Source organism: Notothenia rossii, assembly GCF_949606895.1.
Source record: "Notothenia rossii genome assembly, chromosome: 6".
Classification (NCBI taxonomy): Eukaryota; Metazoa; Chordata; class Actinopteri; order Perciformes; family Nototheniidae; genus Notothenia; species Notothenia rossii.
The window spans coordinates 13827749-13849932 of NC_136909.1; the positions used below are offsets into that span (position 1 = coordinate 13827749).

The following is a 22184-nucleotide window of genomic DNA, read 5'->3' on the forward strand; positions in this document are numbered from 1 at the left end:
CTGCACTTCGCTACTTTACAACCTAATCAGAGTTTCTTAATCGCATCACACTAAAGGGCTCAGTAATAATACTTAATGAGATAACTTGCAGACTCTTTCATCCCTATATGTTTACTGATTGTGTTCGTGGCTAATGTCTGCTCGTAATGCGCTTGTGTGTGTGTGTGTGTGTGTGTGTGTGTGTGTGTGTGTGTGTGTGTGTGTGTGTGTGTGTGTGTGTGAGAAGGTGGGGAGTCATTTTCATTCAATTCTTCAGAGACCGAGAGACACTCAGAGATGCGTGAGTGGAATCTCAAAAGGCTGTCTGTGTCTATCTTCCCCTTTTCTCTCCGTCTGTCTGTTTATCTCTCCCTCGCTGACACTGTCTCAACCTGCATCGCCCGTTGTCTTTTTTACCACCTCTGTCTCTCACAGGAATACTTTTTTTATTTTTTATAATTAGCTCTGTAGTTTTACAAAATAAATATATACCACCCTACACAAAAGTGTTCTCATGCAACAAATGAAAGTAGACCTCAAAGATAGGTCTGGTTATGTTCTATATTTCTCTTTTCAACAAATCCTACAAACCCTTCCCTAGCTGCTGCAGTAAATACTCACAACCAAAGGTATATTTGTATAGATAGATATAGATGAAAAATTAGTATTTCCATACTTTGTGTGATGTGCATATTGTTATAAAGCAGGGGTCACCAACCTTTTTTAGGACGAGGGCTACTTTAAAAAAATAAAACAAGTCGGGGGCTACTTTTACTCCTCTTTTTTTTGTTTTTTGCACTATATATATTTAGCACATTTTAACATTATTATATGCTTACCTTTAACCTTTGTGTGCTGTTTGGGTCTGTGGGACCCGTTTTCACTGTTTACTAAAATAACATGTATGCAATTTAATTATTTTAACCTGCTTTATTTTGGGGGGGGACCTCACATCCTCCAGGGGAATTTTTTTTTAAATGTTGAAGTGAAATGCATCAATCTGGAGCACAAAATGAATTGATGGATACAGCTCTCAACACTCATATGAAAGGGAGTTGTATACTTTTCAATAATCCAAACATCTTTAGGATATGATCAGAACCAATAACAAATCATTTCAACTTGTTTATTCTTATCTTATGTTACTTAGTTAGCATTCTATCTTTTCATTTATGCATATTTGACTAATCACTCCCCTTTTAAACTGTTTTTTTTAAGGAAATTACGCCATGTGTATGTGTGCGTCAAGTGCATTAAATATATATGCAAGTTGCAACACACACACAGTAAAACTCTGCCCCTCATGTGTGGTATCGGCTGGCATGATAGGCTGTTCAATGGGGCTGATGTGTAGATTCTGCCAGAAGGAAAATCAGCGGGGAGGTGCCACATTACTTTTCTTCCCGACTGCAACGCTGGTCCCGCAAATCAAGCCACAACGTGATTGGTCGATATTAATTGTGGGGGAGGGGGGAGGAGGGGTGTTAGATAGATATAGAGTTGTAGTAAGTAGATAGGGTTCGCTATGATTGAGGTTTCGTTTATGCATAGGGTAGGTTCTTTTAATTACATTTCCTTTTTTGTTTTGTGTATTTTATACATTTTGGATTTGCTACCCCTGTTATAAAGAAATGTCTTAGCATCTTTTAAAAAGAAAACTATACAATTGTGAACAATATTTCAAGATGTATGATATATGTTAAGTAGGGATGAGTGGGCTTGGAGTTAAGAACCACAGGCAGACAAGTCAATCTAAAAATTGGGAGACAGATTACTGGTATTCGTTATTTAAATACAATTGCAGAATAGGTTAACACAAGCCTTATCCTGTTAACTACTTTACAGAGAGTGGGGACAAATGTTTACCTTCTTACTTACTTTGTAGATAATTGATGATTTTCAAAATGTATCAAATAACTGTTTTGCTCTGTGAAATGTCCAATAATCCCCACAATAGTGGCGTGTTAAAGGGTTACCACTGTGTCTCAAGGCCACACGCAGTACAACAGGATCTACAAATGACACACCACACAGGAAGGAACTCCAACCCTCCTCCCTCTTTCCCACTCCCTCCATCCTCTCAAATGCCATTAGTCCACTTCCTGAACAGGGGAGGTGGGGGGTGGAAAAAAGAGATGCACGCACACGAACACACAAACAAATACACACGCACGCACGCACGCACGCACGCACGCACGCACGCACGCACGCACGCACGCACGCACGCACGCACGCACGCACACACACACACACACACACACACACACACACACACACACACACACACACACACACACACACACATACACACACACACACACACACACACACACACACACACACACACACACACACACACACACACACACAGTACCAAGCAAAAAGGCATTCGTATGCTCACATTTAAGAGAGCGGAAAGAGAATAAGAAGATTAGTTTCCGCATTAGTGTGTACGCTCAGAAAATAACTTGTAGCCTGTCAGTCACTGTCAAATCCATAACTAGAGTGCGTCTATAGACTATAACTCATGGTTGTAACGAAAAAAGGCAGAACAGAAGTAAGAGAGACAGATAAAAGAAGAAATGTGTCTCTTCTTTTATCCATGTATTGTTCAAAGTCTCCCGTAGTGACCAGAGGCAGATCAACACGCTCCATTGTCCAATCCTGAGCCAAACTCACTTTTTAATTTCAAGGCAGATAGGCTTAAAATCCCCCTCTGGCATTTCAAAGACATTTCTTTCTTCTCCCCTAACCCAAACACGCCATATGCCACACCAGTAAAACACAGCAGTGAGAGGACAACGTGTTCTCTTTGTGCACTTGATCCCAGATCTCTGCTGTTTAGAAACAATATCTTGCTGTGTGCAAGCTGCCAAGAAAAATAAATATATTCTGTGAGTATGTCCACATGTGTTTGTCTGTTGGATTCTATGCCAATTTCATACAGCATGGGTCTTGTTTCTTTCTTTTTTTTCAGGTCTTTTTAGAACAAGGACATTGTAGTTTCTTTTGAGTCACCAGAGGGATGAGACCGACTTCAAATTCACTCTTGTTTTGGAATTTAGCTCTGTCCGTTTTATTTGGAGGTTAAGGGCCAGAAAATGTCCCAGACCCAACAGAATCTATACATTGTTTTTCAGGAAAATCCCACACATTGTGCCTTTAAAGATTGGAGTAGCAACCAGTTAGCCTTTGAAAGTCAAAACAAGTACTGATAGATTAACTCACACCTTGGAAACAGACACTTTGTTTAGGTATTTTCTTTAAGTTTGTTGACAATAAGAACAAATCTAATTCTTAAGTTGCTGATTTTTGGTAAGCAGTTGAAGTCACCAAAAACAGTTAAGATGGAGCAAGAGAAGTTTGTGGGACAATCTCTCACACATTGCTGTAGTGTAGTGTATTAAGAACCTATACAGAGAAAAGCATAGGACATCCTAGATGAAGAGGTTAAACCTGCCTTGACTCCTAGTGTTGAACTTCTCCATCTGTTCAGTCTTTATCCGCAGCACATTGTCCCAGACAACAGAACTCCCACCAGCACATTACATGTAATAATACAAGGTAAAACGGCAGCTCATCACTCATTTGCTTGGTCTCACAGGAAGGGGGATTGATGTACAGTCTGTGAATCCCTATTGTCACTATTGACCCTTTTGAACACCTCTGAGGCGGTGAGGAGCTGTGTAACATGTGAGGTGGAGCTGTGGGCCGATGCACTGTCAGATAAATATACAGAGCTGAAAATGATAGTCTCTCTGGTGTTTGGTAGCCACACTTCTCCCACCACTATCTCAGTAGGTTTAACGACATTGGGGGAGATAAGAGAGATGTAGTGAACACAGAGGGGAGGAGACACAGAGGAAGATTTAAACAACACGGCGAGAGACGATGTCTCCGACTTTCCTACAATGGGAGATCGACGCAAAGACAGAATGTTGATTCAACTTGAGTCCACAGATTCTGTGGTCCTTAACACTGAATTGTTCCAATTATATGAAAAATATGTCAGAGTGCAATTGTGGAGATTGACGATTGTATTTGAATCAGAAAATTGGCAGAACCGTTGAAAAAATGGCTGATCAGTCAGAGGAAGAACTATTGAGAAGTCTAATAGTGCTAGATGGGCAGACATAAGAGACAGCACAAGATAAGGATATGAGTGTCTACAGCAAAAAAACAAACACTGGGGTTAGTTGGGGTCAAATAGATAACATGCTGGTCTCATTGTGTCAGCAATCTAGTTCTGCCATCCTGCTCTCCCTCCGTAGTCCCGCTGCTTCTTCTACAGATCAATCTCTGGATTACTCAGTATTATCCCTTTAACACACACAACCTTTACGGCTGCTGCTGTCTAAACTTTGCAGCATTTTTGTTCCGCCTCTCCTGGTCGGGATAGGAAAGACTGGATGTTTAACTAAACAATGTCCAATGTTCAAAAAGTGCTTACCTGCTTGATTTAAAACAAAAACATCTCATCCCTGTCTCTTAAATATTTCACACATCTGCTTTTACTCCAATTTGAACTTCATAAAAATATTCTTGAAGCTGCAAGAATGAAAGCTATTTCACCATATCACACAAACACACAACATATGCAACTGACTAAGCCTCTTCATTTCATGATCAATAATATGAACTGCAGTCAAACTAGATGCTATACTTCCGTCAGCCCGAGTTAACCTCTCCTCTCCTCTCACTCTGCATCATGCCCTCGACTTTGCCCCTGCCTGCTGGCTTGCATATGTCAACATCACATAAACACGCCACCTTGCTCGTGTCCAAACATGCATATGACATGACTCAGCGTGACATAGCGGTGGAAAACACGCTCCTCTGAGACCAGAGGGCTGCGAGCAACAGGCAAGTGAAAGAGGAAGGAAGACGATAAGAGACATAAAGAGTAATGCAGAAGGATAGAGGACAGAGACAGAAAGAGAGGATACATGAGAGAAAACCCTCTGATGGGAAAGAGAGAGGATGAAGCAGTGAAGAGTGAGGGGGACGAACAGGGGGGGAATGGGAGGACAGAGCAAGGTTGTCCTAAAAAAAAGTAAAGCATATGCAATTTAATGCAGTAAGTATTTAAAATGTACATTGTCCCTAGTTTTTTATTTTCTAAAACTGTTGAAGAGTGCGACAACCATTCCCGATCTTTCCCTCCCCTCACTCCCTCTACACTAGTCTCACTCTTTATTGCCATGGCAATGATGTTACAGTGAGTCACCTCCACATCTCCCTCCTCCTCAACACAGCCGACAAGGAACATGGGAGCATGTGAGAGAGAGAGAGAGCGAGAGAGAGAGAGAGAGAGAGAGAGAGAGAGAGGAGAAAGGTCTCTGTTTCCCTGGAAACAGACTGGGGGTCTCCCCAACCCCCATTGGTTCTCCACTGGTTGCTTTTTTACCCACAATGTTCGGAGCCAACTGTGCAAAATATAAGTTTGCATTTCACCCCGTTGAATCCAGCCGTTCCTCTCAGGTTTGCTTTTTATGCTAATCCATATCCGGATAATGAAACGTCAGACCTCAACACGAATTTACGATGTTTGGCTATTTTAAATTATTGCTGTCGGGAATGACTGGATTTATGATGCAGTTTGCAGCTCTTTTTGTAATCAATTATTTCATGATAAATGACACTAATCTCATAAGGATAACAACACACTGGGAAATAACTGATTGTTTAAGGAACTAACTAATAATCAGATTATAATTTGTTCCAGTAAGAGGTCATATTATCTTCAAAAGGTTTGAAGCAGCTGGTTGTAATTGCAACACTATGCAATAAAGGCTCGGAGAAACAAGTTCTGGGTGTTTCCGCTTCGATGGAAGGCTGGAAAAGTTTTTCAAAGTTGAAATGTAGGTGGAATTATTACCAGAGAAGCTCTGAATGAGATTATATTCCCGTGTTTAGGAAGGAGCCGTGATTTGAAACATTTGTAACCATTCTTTCAATATTTTAATTTCTGTGACAGAGTGAAGAGACAAGACAGAACCCTGGACAATATTAACGATAATATAATCTTGTCCAAAGTGGACATTTTTGACCTGCGCAAGAATGTTCTCACTGTATTTCCCGGCAAACAAATAATAAAAAATATATATTTTTCTGGCAAAAAGTGGGCTATAAAGTCAGAAAGTGTTGACTTCATATTCAACTTTTTCCATTGCAACTTTCTGGAAAACATTGTGCTATAAATGGCAAAACATTCGTACTTACAAAGTGTGTCGGGGAAAGACCCTTTTTTTGTAGAAACATTGCTTGTACCACTAAAATGACAGAAAGCTAAATAAATGTGAAGACAGTGTGTATGAGTGTCCTTCTGTTTAGTGTGACAGCTCACATTCATACTGTACAGTGCATGTTTCTCATCGCAGACAGGAGGTGTTTTCAGCTAAGCCCCAGGGCCACTGCACCTCTCCGTCCTTCAGCCACACAGACTGTACAGTTTGCATGCCCTTGTGTTTCTGCACCATGATGGAGATGATTAAAACAGTCCTGTGTTGTAATGCATGTTTACAAGTGTGGCTACCCTTGAGCTGTACAATCAAGACAGAATATGCATGCTGCTGCTGCTGTTAAATTGAGCAGAGTGAATACATTTCCATGCATGAGTGAGAGAGTGTGAATGTTAGACCTAGCAGCATGAGACAGAGCATTTTTATCAAAGGGGGTTGCTGCTGGCGCTGCCTCTTGATCTCTTCTTCCCCTCTAACTGCCGAGCGCCTGCTATCTCCCACAGCGATGCCGCACAATGATACCAGGCTCTCCTCGCTTTGAATACTCGCCTGTAACTCTGCTGCCTATCTGCAGTCAGTGGGGTGCAATGACACTCGTTTTTACAAGTTTTCCAAGTAACAAAAACAGAGTATCTCTAGTAGAGATGTTAAGATTCACCGATTCGCATCGGTGCACCGGCATAAACGTTCAAGATGCGAGTGCACCGGTTGAAAGAGTGCACATCGGCTACAGTTTGGGTTGAACCGGGCTGAACTCGCGATGCATCGATTGCGTAGCGTCTTTGCATCGGTAAAAAACCGATTCATTCATATAAAATCCCCTCATCTTGTCAATGCTCAGCAGAGACGATCTTTGATATTTGCTTCGCCACTACGGAGAACGAGAGTCTCAGTTATCAACACACACGGAAGTTGAGGAGAAAGAGAAACACAGCGCACCAAAAAATACCTACAAATCAAACGTTTGGCAACACTTCGGATTGTTCAAGAAAGACGGTGTGATAGTCATTTATGCTATATAGTTGACCGCAGGTCATGGAGAGTAATAAGGTATCCGTAGACCTTTGTAAGAGGTATCTTTATTACTTAACAGGTCTACAGCCATGATACATAGATCCGTACTAGATGCGGACTTGCATACACACAGTATCACTCCGCAGCCGCACCCCATCAGTAACGTCCTGATGGTATATGTGCGCGGCACTATTACTACAGACGGACAACTTGAAAAATCACTCGCAAATTGTTAACGATGCCGAGCCGCTTTAAAGTACACAAGTAGTACGAGGAACTTAGCGACGCACATAAAAAGGCGACGTGGGGTCTGCGGCTGAAAAGAGAAACCTGAAAGTGAAACATATGAGTTAAATCACTCAGTGAGGTGTTCTGTCAGAGAGAGGTGTTTAGCTTACAGCAGCCTGTGACGGCCAATAATAATTTAAATGTCTTCCTTACTGTAAGCAGTTATGAAATATGAAATACCTGTTTGTGAAAGGTTATTTGTTTTCTTTATTTTTCAGATAGAAACCACTGCTTTCTGCTCACTGGTGAGTTAGCCTCTGAGTGTTAAGCACATAAGGCTGGCAGCTGTATGTGCATTGCTCTATGGTAGCTGTTATTTGCACATTGTTAATCATGAGCAATGCATCCTTACATTGTTTAACTTTGAGGTGTTATACAATTGTACTCTGGAGAGCTTTTAAAGGTAAAAAAATAAACGGCATGATGGGATGTGCAGTACCAAATATGTAAAGCACTTTTTTGTTAATGTATGATTTGCTGCATATAAGGAATAAAACAAAAATCCTCTGTCGTACCATATTGAAGTATCATTATTTTTGCATCGTGTTGAATCGCATCGTATCGCCCCGAATCGCATAATGTTGACTCAAATCGTATCGAACTGTATCGCAACAGGGGTGAATCGTATCGTATCGCATCGCCTGGTGTTTCAAAGGTATCGTTAATGTATCGTATCGTGGCAACGTATCGAGATGCGCATCGCATCGGCCTCAGTGATGGAGATGCACATCCCTAATCTCTAGAGATAAAGCTGAGGGGTCATGAGAGCATTAAAGGCATAAGACAGAAATATATACTGTATAATTATAAGGCAGATGCTATTTACACCCGGGTGTCCGTAGCTAACAATGCTATTTACACCCGGGTGCAAATAGACACTCCGATAATTAATTGTTTATAATATAATGTATACTAAACAACTGTTCTTTCTTCCTTTGTTCTTGAAAGAACAAGACATAAATATATATACTGTATAATATAAGGCAGATGCTATTTACACCGGGTGTCCGTAGCTAACAATGCTATTTACACCGGGTGTCCGTAGCTAACAATGCTATTTACACCCGGGTGTCCGTAGCTAACAATGCTATTTCAACCCAGTCTCACCGCATTTCGTGTTATAGTCATGACATTTAATCTGTTGATTCGATTTCACCTACACGATTTCCCCCTTTTTTTTCGTGTCACACAGAACGATTTTAAAAGCAATGTATTTCTATTGGTAGTATCAGCGCTGGGTAGTATGTTTCGTGTCTGCACCACGTCTTTTTGTCCGGTCGTTTCTTGGAAGACCGGAAGCTGTGGGGTTCATAAAAACATGTTCTTACCTATGGTTCTTACATGTTCCGGTGACTTTATTTTTGAAATTCAGTTCCTGAGGAACGGCAAAAAAGCCAGAGATTATAGAATTAAACAAATAAATAAAAATAAGGATAATTGTGTGTTATTGTTGAGTAAATAGCAGTGTGTTATTTAGAAAAGAATAACAAATTAGAAGGAAAAAAGGATTTAAAAAATGCTGATTTCAGTATTCTGAGGCTCTGGGCCCCATTTATTTTCCTCACAGATGGCAAAAAAAGTCCGACATTATACGATTTAAAATAAAACCAATAATCGAGACCCGACCGGACAAAAAGACTTGCTGCAGGCACGATACTACCAATAGAAATACATTGCTTTTAAAATCGTTCTGTGTGACACGAAAAAAAGGGGAAAATCGTGTTGGTGAACACGAATCAATAGATTAAATGTTGTGACTATAACACGAAATGCCGTGAGACTGGGTTGGCTATTTACACCCGGGTGCAAATAGACACTCAGATAATTAATTATAATGTGTATACTAAACAACTTTTCTTTCTTCCTTTGTTCTTGCAGAAAATGCTTACAACTCACAGTATGCCCACACTGCTATAATACATACTAGTATGTAATAAACAAAATGTAAGGCATCACAGGTTAAAATGATGTGTATACCAATCCAGTGGTCAATCTACAGAAAATGAATCCACAACTATTTGTATCATCAAGACAGCTACTCAGCTTCTTTGTAGTTTTTTCTAGAAAATGGAATACTAAAGCTAAAAGCCCAAACAGTGCCATAATGGTAACTGTTTAGCCATTACAAAAGACCCTTCAGAGCAACCTGCCAAGTTCAGTTTACAACAAAAATTGTTTTAATTCATAACTGTAAATAAATCACAATAAACAATTTGCATACAAAAACCTACGATTCATCTGGGAGGACTCCTTTTTAACGGACTTTCTTCAGTTAATAAGCTCATCCTTATCTGCAGGCAGCACAGCACAACCAGTACAAGTGTGGGACACTGATAATCTCCTGAAATCAGGAGTGAGATAACTCTCCGTTTTTCCATTAGTTCATCTAAACTCCCGCTATTTTCTAACTCATCTGCCAGTCTGCTTACCTAACCTAAATTCTGTCTCCTTTCGCATAGCAAGAAAAATCCACTGAGGGAAAGCAGTAACTGTATAATTATTCTCCAAACTCCACACCAAATACACACTCATGCACCAATGCACAATCCATATAGAGAAGTTTGTATTTCAATTAAATGGAACAGTACAGCAAATATTTAAAAAGGTCTAAATGTCATAATGTAACAGAAGAAATGCTGCTAATATGCTCAATATGAATAATATCAAGTCATTTCATGCTGGCTTGATTCTTTCTTGCCCACATTTTTTATTAACTATCAAAGTAATTAGTAGGGACAAAAGTTTGGCGCTATGAGAGAAACTAGTCAGTTAAGAACCAAAGATTACTATCATATTTCCCTCCATTATTAACTATCATGACACATTGCAATATAGCTATATAAAAGAACACATCAATGTTAGTGAAGACAACTCTCTCCCGTCAACTTTAAATCCTGCATCACCATCTGGAATAGCATGAGATGACCTGCATGGATTGATGTCTTATTCTTCAAAGAAAGGAAAGCAATAGCAGCTGACTTTTGTTTCTAATAAGGCAATTTCCGGGCCAAGCATAAGAGTTTAAAAATAACTTGTTTTTATGACTTCATGGCCCCTTGCAAATGGAAACCGCTCATTTAGTATCAAGAACACAATTTACAAAGCACTTAACAGAACTGTAAACGGCCTTTCTGATGCATGAAAAGCCTTGTCTGAGGATGGAAATCAATAACATTGCTCTTCTCTTCACCATCGCACTTCACTTTGTTCAACAGACGTTTCTTTCTTTCCCTTTTAACTTTAGATTACAGGATGAATGTCCTAGAAGACCATCCTCGAACACTCTAATCCTGTGATGTGATCTTCTGATGAACAGCACACAAATGCATGTACAACTTCATGCTCATGTAAACAGAGGGAGCGGGGAAAGAATTACGGTGCAGAAAAACACAATTTCTTTAAGTCAGATTTCCTCAAAGCCTATTGTGTTTACAGTAAAGAAGTTCAAACTGGGTTGATCGTTCAAATCAAGTTAAAAGCCTTGTCACAGTCCTATCAATTATCAAAGGAAAGCAACCCAAAGATTACGTATGTGAATAAGCGCCTACATCACGTAACTGAAAATAATTACCATCAAAGTCTGATTTAAAATCTCCATCCGTCTCAAAGTCAGGAGAGTGAATGAGGGACACCAGCATTAAACGAAGCAAGGCGTCCTACGACGGCCACCGCGGTTCTCGTCTTATTTTGTTTTAATTGAGCGGCAGATATGTAGTAGCTCTGATTGGATCTGAGACGCAGCGCAGCATTGGAACAGTTGATTGAAAGTGACCTTGGTCTAATTACAATTGGTATAATTATAATTCTCTGATTACATCCCTGCAGGAAGTGAAAGAATAAGATGTAGCTGTGCTAATGATGTTAAGATTCTCCAGAATGATTCCTGAATAGAATTGATTCGGATCAGATACGAAGAAATACAAATATCCTCTTATTGTCGTCTTCAGTACAATTAGATTAAATTGCTGTAAATGTGTTTGGTTTTTTCTTTGATGGTGCGGAGGGCTTTAGATTAATGTGGTGCCGGGGAATCTGAGGCTAGCAGAATCAGTGACATCTTTTAAATAATCGATTTATTTTCCCCCTTAAAGCCTTTCATTAATAATGCCACTAGTAAATTTCAATCTACATCCTTGTTTTATTTCATTTTACTTTATTCTCTAAATGTTTTCCTGTTGCTATTATTGTAACGTTGTATAGTCTTTTTTTCGGGGCGGGGATTGTTTGACCTCATGTTCAGTTGCCGCCTGAACAGCTTGCTTTTAATCCATGTAAAGCACACTGTTACTGTGTTTTAAAAATTGCTGTATAAATACATTATTATTAATAAATGAATTCAAAAACAACATGTCCCTCTTTTTGACTCCTTTTCATCTTCATGTTCCCCTGTTTCTCTCCCCCCTGCTTCCCTCTCCTGTCTCACAGGGCTGAGGTCGTGTTGCCCTCCAGCTCCCTTCCTCTGAGCCAGGATGACATCATCACATAGCTGCCTCGTCCTTGGAGTGCCTATTCATCACCCTGATCATCATCGCCGGCATCAGCAGCATCACCTGCGTATGCGCACACATTTACAAGCACAGCTACTTCGAGAATATAAAAGAGAAGAGGGCCCCCACCGGTTCTGCAGGACAGGAGGAGGGAAGATCCTGCTGGGCTACGCAGAACCCCTGACCTGTGCACTTCCAACAATACATCTCAATAAAACACAGTATAGACAAATGTGATGAGTCACACTTTGTGGGAAAACTAACAACGTAGAAACCAGGAGAGAGAAGACCCCCCCCCCACACCTCATGTCCCCTTCCAGCTAGAGTTTCCTGCGAGGTGAAGCGCACTTCCTTTCTCTTAGTCACAAGCTAATCTAAAACTTGATGAGCCCTGGCACTGTTCTCTGTATTCCCGTTACTGGATGGTGCATGACTGAATAAACCAATGGCTTGGTGTGCGGGAATTACACCAGTGAAGTGGAGCCACACTGAGAAAACACAGCAATAAACAATGTTTCCGCCACACGGGCCAATGTCTGCCTGCCCGGTCTGCTCCTCAGCGCAATGTGCTCTCAATATTTTAGCCGGATATCTGTGTGTTTGTGTGTGTGTGAGTGCAGTGAATTAAAGCTGTTGTGCTAAGGTAGAATGCAACTTAATGGTAAAAACAAACACGCAGAGTAAAGCAAGTCTTTATCCCACACGTCCACCAAGCAACACGCAATCAATTAAACAACTCTTTTGATCAACGATTCATTGCAAGATAAAACCATTGGAGGAGGTTATAAAGCTAATTTGTAGCCATATTTAAACCAAACAGTCCTAAGTATGTTGTCATGGTAAAGGATGTGAGAAAGTGATTACATGTTGTGTATCCCTCAGAACCTTATGGCCTAAATGCCAAATGATGTATTATTTGGACATCTGTTCTCAATCCATCCATTGTTTTGGTATATTTGTTGGGCTTCTAGGCATATTATCGTGATTAGAAAACAGCAAAATTCAAACCACTGTAATTTCAGCATCTACTGTAGTGTCAACAATCTTTGTCAGTCAGTAATGGCATATAACCCAAAGCAAGTTTTGTTCCCTAATTCAGACTAAAGGAGCAGCAAAACTAAAACATCATGAGAAAAACAGTCATAATAAGGGATTGACTCTTAAAAATGTATTGGCATTATTCCCAATGTATCTCATTTAATAAATCTCTTTCCATAAACTCAAGATGTTTCAATAGAGTGACGAAGTCCCTCCCTTTCCGGGGGAGCTCCATGGGACCTTATTTTGGAAAAATTATGTATTGAAGTCAATGGCGAGAGGAAGATTATCTTTCGATCCCGTTTGAATTGTGCCACGAATTACACATATGATGTTTGTCAATTTAAAAGATAATTTTGCAAGTAAAAAAAAAAAAGAAAGTGAAGTAACACTTTTTTTGTGTGAAAAGCTCAATGAACTACATCTCTGGTCTCACACACGTCACCAACACCAAGATGGCCGTCGCGTTAGCACATTTCACCTCTTTCTTTCAGAATGAGGTGAAAAGTATTAAAAGAGGTGAAAATCACGACAAGTCTGGCCATGTTGAGAGCTGCACATACACACAAGGGGAGTTAGTCTGTTCCGTAAGAGCCAGCATGCGGGACCGGCTTTACAAGGTGTCGGTGAGTAACACGAGTGTAATGTGTAACGTTAATGACATCACTTACGCAACTCTGGGATTTGTAGTCTTTCTAGTTGCGTATTTTTCATAGTCTTATATTTCAACAGTTTTACGACAAACTGTGACTTTTTTGACATGGAAATTATTTTTTAAATTGACAAACGGGATCGAAAGATAATCTTTCTCTCCCCATTGACTTCAATACATAATTTTTCAGAAATAACTTATAAGGTCCCATGGGGCGGAAGTAGATGGGCGTGAGTTCGCCTCTCTATACAGAACACATCTCCCAGCATAGATTCCTGGGTTGATTGACCAGGAGGAGCAATGACATCAGTGCAGACTCACGTAGTCATGGAAGGCTTTGGCCTCACTGGAGTGTTCACATGAGTCTCTTCTCTCTGGAGCCGCACAGTACAAGTCCCAGAAAACACTGCAACACACAGAGAGGCAGTCAGAGAGAAGCATGACGGCAAAACAGAAACATTAAAGCCCAATAGATAAAAATAATAGTCCATTTTAGAGGCAGTAAGTAGGATTCTATTATGATCATTGAAATAGACAACTTTAGGAGAGTGTGTTCGGATTTGCAAACATCTACCTGAAGAAGAGCTTTTGGGTACAATTAATGAGATGAAGATACATTAAAATGGAAGGAGAAGGAGGGGGAATCAGCATTTTAATTAATATTGTCAATGATGGAATGAAGAAAAACAGCATGAGGAGGAATGTAACTTGATTCATTAGGCATAAAAACACTCACCACCACCATGAGTGGAGGAACCCCGGAGGTTCTCCTAATGTGATGTTCTTCTCCCATCGGATCTAGCCAGACAGACAAAGAGAGATGCTTCAGAAACAAATTAGGTATAAAACATGGCGGACATCTGAATTACATCCTTTATAAGGTTTGAGAGGGTGCAAGGGAACTCTTACAACACATACCATTATGTATAATTATATTATGATTCTCATACCAGAGATTCATAAGTGGGTAAGTGAGTCTACGTATGCCTGAGAGCATGTATATCCACAAGTAGGTAAGAGAGAGTGTGTGTGTGTGTGTGTGTGTGTGTGTGTGTGTGTGTGTGTGGGTGTGTGTGTGTGTGTGTGTGTGTGTGTGTGTGTGTGTGTGTGTGTGTGTGTGTGTGTGTGTGTGTGTGTGTGTGTGTGTGTGTGTGTGTGTGTGTGTGTGTGTGTGGAAGAGTGTGTTAACATAGTCAGGGGATATGCCCAGCCTAAGGTCAGAAACATGTACCACACACAGGGCGACTGTGGCTGCGAGGGAGTGCGGTCGTCTTTCAAACAGAAGGTTGTGGGTTCGATCCCAGCCCATGCACTCAACATGTCGATGTATCCTTGGGCAAGATACTTAACCCTGAGTTGCTTCTGATGGCATGGCCAATGGTGTGTGAATGTTAGGTCCTAAGTAAGGTACACTGCTCTGTATGAATGGGTGTGAATGGGTGAATGACATGTAGTATGTAAAGTGCTTTGAGGGTTCTTAAAGACTGGATAAAGCACTATACAGTATAAGTACAGACCATTTACCAGCCTGAGGAGCCCCATCAAAATGTTGACCATCCCTTTAGCCTGCTCCTCTACATTATCTGTCCTTCTGCTCAGTGTTTCATTCACTCTTTCCTTCTTTCTAGTGTATATTGATAGCCTCTGTATCTGCTGTACCTTACTTTTACTTATTTTCTCCTTTTCTTCCTAATGTGGGTCCAAGTCACATTTTAAGACAAAAGAGTTTATGGTCGTTCTGAAACGCCTCACTCGATATTAGGGCAACATTTTATTTCAATCTTTAATTCAATGCAATAATGATGTTTTGTACACAAAAAGTGACAAAACTGATCCGCCTTCATTTACCTGTTATATCTAACCCATCATTACTTATATTTATACATTGTTTTTGGTGTTATAATTCTCCTAAAATCCAAAAACGATCAGCTTTCCAGGTAGGCTATGTTGTGAATGCTATGAGAATGTAGGCTAACATTAGCTACTTGGTCCTGCCATATAGCATTTTGTGAAGTTTACACCCCAGCAACCCCAACCTAACTCTTTATCTGAAATAGTTGATATAAACATTAGAGTATTGAGCTAACCTCTGTTTTGCTAAAGTGCTGTATCCAAGTCAAGCATCTGAAGAGGAAATTAGAAAAGCGAGACCCCCTTGAGTAACTAATGTTAGCTTAATGAGTTAACTAGCTATTTCTAAGAGAGTCTGCTAGCTAAAATGATCACATCAGGCGGGCATAATGGGAAGCTACTTTAGCCAGACACAGAACAAACAAACACATCAGGAAGCTGTGTCTTCTGCCGCTACTTCTATTAAATAAGTATTCTGTAATAAGGTTGTGCACATAAACACAGTCATTGTTTTAAGTGCCCATTGCAAAAAACGGACTATAAACCTGGTGGTGGTAAATCTGCCATTGTAATCAGTGACAGAAGAAGCAATCAGAGGGGGGCGGGGCTTAAACAACGGTTTCCAACGTTGGGAGTGTGGATGAAAAAGACACCATCTAACAGACGCTTGAATCATTTTGACACCTTATCACCTCGGTCAAGGTTAGTGTCTAACATGAGCGCTGACATCACCTACAATAGGGATGATTAATGCTCGCAGACAATGTCAACTGCAATGTCTAGACACGCACGCACGCACGCACGCACGCACGCACGCACGCACGCACGCACGCACGCACGCACGCACGCACACACACACACACACACACACACACACACACACACACACACACACACACACACACACACACACACACACACACACACACACACACACACACACACACACACACACACACACACACACACACACACACACACACACACACACACACACACACACTCACACACACACACTCTGCCTCTCCTCTCTATAAACAGACTTACATCACTTTTAAAAATGGTCTGATGATGATCTTTTTAATTTCTTTCACTGCAACATTTAATAAAAGAATAAGACCACTGTACCACCTGCTCTACCTTCAGAGTGAACATGAACTAGAAAAACAGGAACAACTGATTCACTTACAATCAGGCCGTCCTGACCTTAGAAGGAATGCCCTGCTTTGAACTGCCTCCCGTTGTTTATCCCACAGGCTTTCAGTCTAAGTTAGACATTCTAGTAAATAGTTTGGTTAACTTGAAACATAAGAGACAGCTGGCAGTTTCCATATATACAACATGGCAAATAGTTCTTCCAAAAGATGCAGAATGAGCATCCCTTATTTCTCACATTGCAATTGGCTGTAGCTCAGTCCAGACACAATTGTTTCACAACAGTTTAATTCAGGACACTTTTTAGCGTTCTACACACATCTGGAACGCCTCGAAGAAAATAGAGTTGACTGTGCCTGCATGTCCTGTCCTCTTGTGGTCTGTACTCCCGGGGCTTTCGCTCATTTACCTTCAGCATGCTAGTGACAAGCCTTTAGTGTGATCACTGGCAGATGGAGGCTGTGTGTTACAGGGACAGCTCTCTAGAGTGAGGATTGAGATTTAAGAAAAGCTACTTTTACAGTTTCTTATTCACTCATATATTTCAACCTTTTCATTCTTGCTGTCTTCTTTTTTTCTCCCTCGTGATTTCAGTTAAGGTGTTAGCGTATTGTTGGTATGTGAGCGTAGCTGTAAGGCATGAGGTGTGTAAGGGAATTACAAATTGACTGAGCCATCAATGTACTTTGACAGGGCTGCATGATTCTTGGTTGCCTTTAGTTCTGAGCTGTCTGATTTTGGTATTAACATTCAGGTATTCAGGAGTGATTCATCACTTGTCTTTTTTGGCTCTTGTTTCTCGAGCCTGAGGATAGATTGTTAATAAATGCAGATGCTAATCTAAGCCATCCCACTACTCCAGCTAGAGCTACATTATGGGCTCGTAATGTTTATAAAATGTGTGTTTTCAGTGTGTGCATGCTCATACATGCACGCCCATGTTTGCAAGTGGCTGTGTTTATACTTGTTACACTCTTAGCTAATGCGTTCCCACACTTGAATGCGACACTGCCTATCCCTTTCATCTGCCACATCTGTCAAAGAAAGAGCAAGTTATATGGCAGAGAGGAAAGGGTGTCAGAGCGGTGTGTGTGTGAGCACATGTGCACAAACACACACTAAAAGCCAGAGTGATGAGAATTGGTGCCAGCTGATGACGTAACCTTTTCCATCCCCCTCTCTTTGTTCTCCTCTTCCTCTGGCCGATGCACAAGCAGCCCCCAGCCTCTGTTTCCTACATAGTCATTTACTGTCATTTACAGCAAAGCACTAGAATCAGCTGACCTTATTTTCACCCTGCCACCTTTTACCTCTGCAGAATGAAAGTGAGAACAAGCTTGCTTCTCTGGAATAGTTGCTGAGAGATGACAAAGAGGAAGTGGAGAAATCAGAGAGGACGGGAAGGAGATAGAAAGAGATGGAGTGAGACGGAGCTGCTGAGCGGATCAGTGAATGATCTCAGGAAAAAAAAGGTCAGCTCCTCGCTGAGCATCGTAACTCTCCTCGTCCTCCGGCTCCAGTCCCGCTAAATGCAACACTAATGTTAATAACGTCTGCTGCTACTAACCTGTTGGCTCAGCACTGTAAGGCCAAGCTAATTCAATTAGCTGCTACACTAAGTGGACACAGGAACTGGAACCTTTCAGAGTGGACACATGAATTACATGGGCTGCCTCTCTGACACACACTTTGTGACTTACCTCTGAGAGAAAGGTCTGTGCTGACTTCTGTGCTCCTACATGCAGCAGGTACTCGTACACATACAGAGCTAACCTGCACAGAAACATAAAGAACACAGTGGAAGAAAATAGGTCAGTTGTTTATTAAGATCAAAACAGGCAACAACAGATAGGTGAATAAAACTGGTACATTTTTATTTTTTTAAATAAACATTATAAAAGGAATGGAGGCCAACAGACGCTCTACATTGACAGTGAGACAGTTACGACAGAAAAACATAGTACTAACTACTAACTACTTGTACTTATACTACGTAATACACAAACACCGCTCAGTGTCAATCAAATGCCCCAAAGATTCCTCTTACGTATTACTTGAGCATTTCTGAGTTTCAAGTTCAAGCAGTCAAACCACTGCTTTGGGACTCAAGACAATTACACTTCCTTCTCTATATTTAGTACAAGTCCATATTTAAGAGGGAGTTTCTTCCAGGAAAGCGCCACAAAATAAAGATGAGAGATCCCACGCATGGATACGAATCGCCAAGCAGCTTTGCGATGCAATGTGCAGTTATGTGTGAGGGCGTAACAGTCCATTACAAATCTCATGAGGAACAGAAAGACACACATCAACTTCGGGGCACAACTAAACTTCACAATGCCAAAAAAACATGGTAACCTTTTAAGACAATTGAAATTCACCCGACATTATGCTAAATCTTAAACCCACCTGTTTGAAGAACAAACAGAATGGTGATAAGAGTACGCTCGGTGGGACCGCACCGTAAAAACACCTCGGGCCTCGTGCTCTCCACATGGCTTTGATCACACTGAGAATTAATTACAGGCTTGATTTGTTAATCAATTCTCCTCCCAGTGTGTCTGTGCTGCTACTCGACTTACAGAACAGGGGGAGTGATGATCCACTGGGTCTATAAATACAAGATAAACACTGATCCACACAAGATCAATAGTAGATCACACTGTCTCCTTACAGCACCCTGTGGATTTGGACGAGCGGGTAATGAGCAGGTACGGTTCATGTTCCCTGAATACAACGTAAATTGTTTCATATCCGTGAAATGTACGGTATATGGATTTAGCGACAATGAAATAGGTTGATGTTGATTATGTAAAATGGGACCTAAAGTTTTTTATCTATACATATTGTTGGTAGCATTTGGTCATTTAGAATTTTAATTTACGATTATTAACATTACTGATTGATCTGCTAATTAAATGCCAGAAAACTGTTAAATACTCATGACATACATGACATAATGGTGACAGAGTGTAATAGCTAGTTTTGTCAGCCAGTCTAAAAAAAAAAAAATCCAAAGTTTACTATAAATAAAAAAGACTAATGTTCTCAAATTTGAAAAACAGAAAATGAATATATCTTTGTCATTTATGCTTTAAAAACGACTTAAATTATTGGTTGATGAAAAATCGAAATAATGGGATTTATTTTCTACTACTTGACTAATTGTTCGACGAATCAATTATATAAAAAACTCAAATTGAAGCACGACACAGCAAAAGCTTTGACCTGGAGCTCGGTGTGTCTGTGTGTCCATGAGGTGTGTATGATTGTGTATCGTCATGCGTGAAAGATGGTCACTCTGGGACAGCAGCTGTCCTCGAACCTCCGCTGTAAAGCCAGACGGCTGCAGCCCGTCCACACTCCTCTCATATCGAGGTAAAAATAAACTCCCCAGACAGCCCTGTCTGCCTGTCTGGAGATGATGGACTGCACACCTTTCTGCTCTGCACACAGGTTCTCTCTCCTTGCCCCCTCCTCCATTTCAATCTCTCCTCTTCATCACTTTCGCCCTCAGTCTCCCCTCTTCCTCCTCCTCTCTGTGTGCCTGTTCTGTCTTGATGGCTTTCTTCCTGCACTCTTTTTTGTACGAGGCCATGTTTGTTTAATGATGAAAGAATGAAGGGAAAGCAGCAGAAGCTCTTCCTCATCATCCTTCCATCTCTTCCTCTCGCTCTCTGTTCCCCTGTGGCCCGACAGTTATGTTTAACCAACGAGATGGAGAGAGATCGTTTCACAGGGACAAGGTTAACGTAACAGAGAGAGGCTTAACAAAACTCTTGACACCTTGACAACAGAACATGAATAAAAGATGCAGACATTTTTATTTCAAGGAACAGTACAACTCTGAACATTTCCAGTTACAGACTCACTCAGCCTCTCTGTTCTGCCTCTCTTTCTGTCCTGTCTGTCACTCTCCACTGTAAACCCTAGCAGCGGCAGCATCAGTACAGATCTATTTATTAATACTGAAAGATACATTTGTAGTGAATACATTCACAGAAATGACAACAAGCCTGATGGACTGCATGAATGAATTCATTGTGCAACTGTGAATAAAGAAAGAAATGGAAGCTTGTGCTCAGAATGCTTCGGCCTGTTTTCAGTCAGCTGTCTATAACCACAGGAAAATAAAGCCTGGCTCTGTAGCAGAAAAAGGTCTGACCTGGGATTGATTTCATAAAGCTGTAAGATGTGACCTTTGACACTGAAAGGGTTTTTAGAAAATGAGGAAACCCAGTGAAGGTGGAAGCAGGAGTGCAGGGTTGAGGAGAAAGGTGATTGGATGAAAGAAAGGGAAACGTTACAGGGTATCAAATGAAAACAGGTTAATGCAAGTTTTTGAGGGAAAAAAGATAAGTAGGGGAAAAGGAAAGTAATTCATTCACTGCTTGTGACCTTAAACACAATGCACTGCAAAAATACATAAATCCACTCCGCAGGACTGATAAGCAGCAAAGCAGCAGAAGGAGGTTGTTAGCATTCAATATGTTTCGAAACTTTAACTCTAAAATGAACAACTAATTTCCTCAAGGACGAGATAGACTTTGAAAACATAAACCCCCCTCACGATGCTCTCTCATTGTTCAGTTACTTGTTCAACTCAGCTGGATAAAAAAAACCAATAAACTATGAAGAGGTAGACTGACTGACTGACTGACTAGAAATACTGAGCGGAGATAAGGTTTGTGGATTACAGCTCAGTTCAAGGTTGACATAATAAGTGAGAGCATTACAAAGACTCTCTTGTCATTAAATAAACTGTCACTTTGAATAATCTTTGCATTAGGATTTGAGGTAAAAGTGCTCAAACTCGGGCAGGCAATGCATTTCTAATGGTTTTACTCCATATTTGTTTCTCCACATCAAAGCTCTTTAGGTGTTTGCCCTTGCTGTCGGACATACACCGGAGGATTGAAGACATTTTTTATTTCGTACCTGTCTGCTCTGGCAATTTGTGTTGTAAATAAGAACCACTTTACATGAATCACAACTGCAACCAGGATGATTGAAGAGATCAGGTGCCTCCCACTTTGCTCCCTCTCCCCTTGTGCTGTGAGTGTGTGCGGGTGGCAGGGGTTGTTGGTAAAAGTGGAGAAGGTGAGTGATAGGAGGGGGACTTAAAGATACACACCTGACCCTTTTCTCCTTCAAATTCAAGTCGTTTTGTCTTTTGTGAGTAACTTTGAATGAAATTCACATTTGCAACGGACAGTCGGACACCATGCTGACTGCTCCTGTACATCTGCACCAAACCAGACAGCCGGTGAGATTAAACCAAGTTTCCGCGTAATGCAGGCAGCGGGAACTGCGACCACGTCTGTGTTGCTTTGTTCCCGAGCCCTACAGAGAGCAGTGAGATGAGAGTAACTTGGAGATAAATCACAGCCTCATCTTAAGGCCTTTACATGAACTGATTTTCCAAGATCAGCATTTAACAGGGACCATTTGATCGTTGCTAATCAATTTACTGCCATG

At 40.9% G+C, this 22184-nt stretch overlaps 1 protein-coding gene across 4 annotated transcripts in view; it reads right to left on the reverse strand.

Moving 5' to 3' along the window:
* LOC307043702 (single-stranded DNA-binding protein 2) overlaps positions 1–22184 on the reverse strand; it is a 55401-nt gene that overhangs the window by 12061 nt on the left and 21156 nt on the right. For all 4 annotated transcript variants that reach the window (XR_013809430.1, XM_079688403.1, XM_079688405.1 and 1 more), the window contains exons 2-4: positions 18407–18479; positions 14437–14498; positions 14022–14106 (exon numbers count right to left, since the gene is read on the reverse strand). Coding sequence is in view for 3 of the 4 variants with exons in the window: in XM_079688403.1 (XP_079544529.1) it covers positions 14022–14106; positions 14437–14498; positions 18407–18479 (220 nt within the window). In the remaining variant the exon portion in view is untranslated. The remainder of the gene's footprint in view (positions 1–14021; positions 14107–14436; positions 14499–18406; positions 18480–22184) is intronic.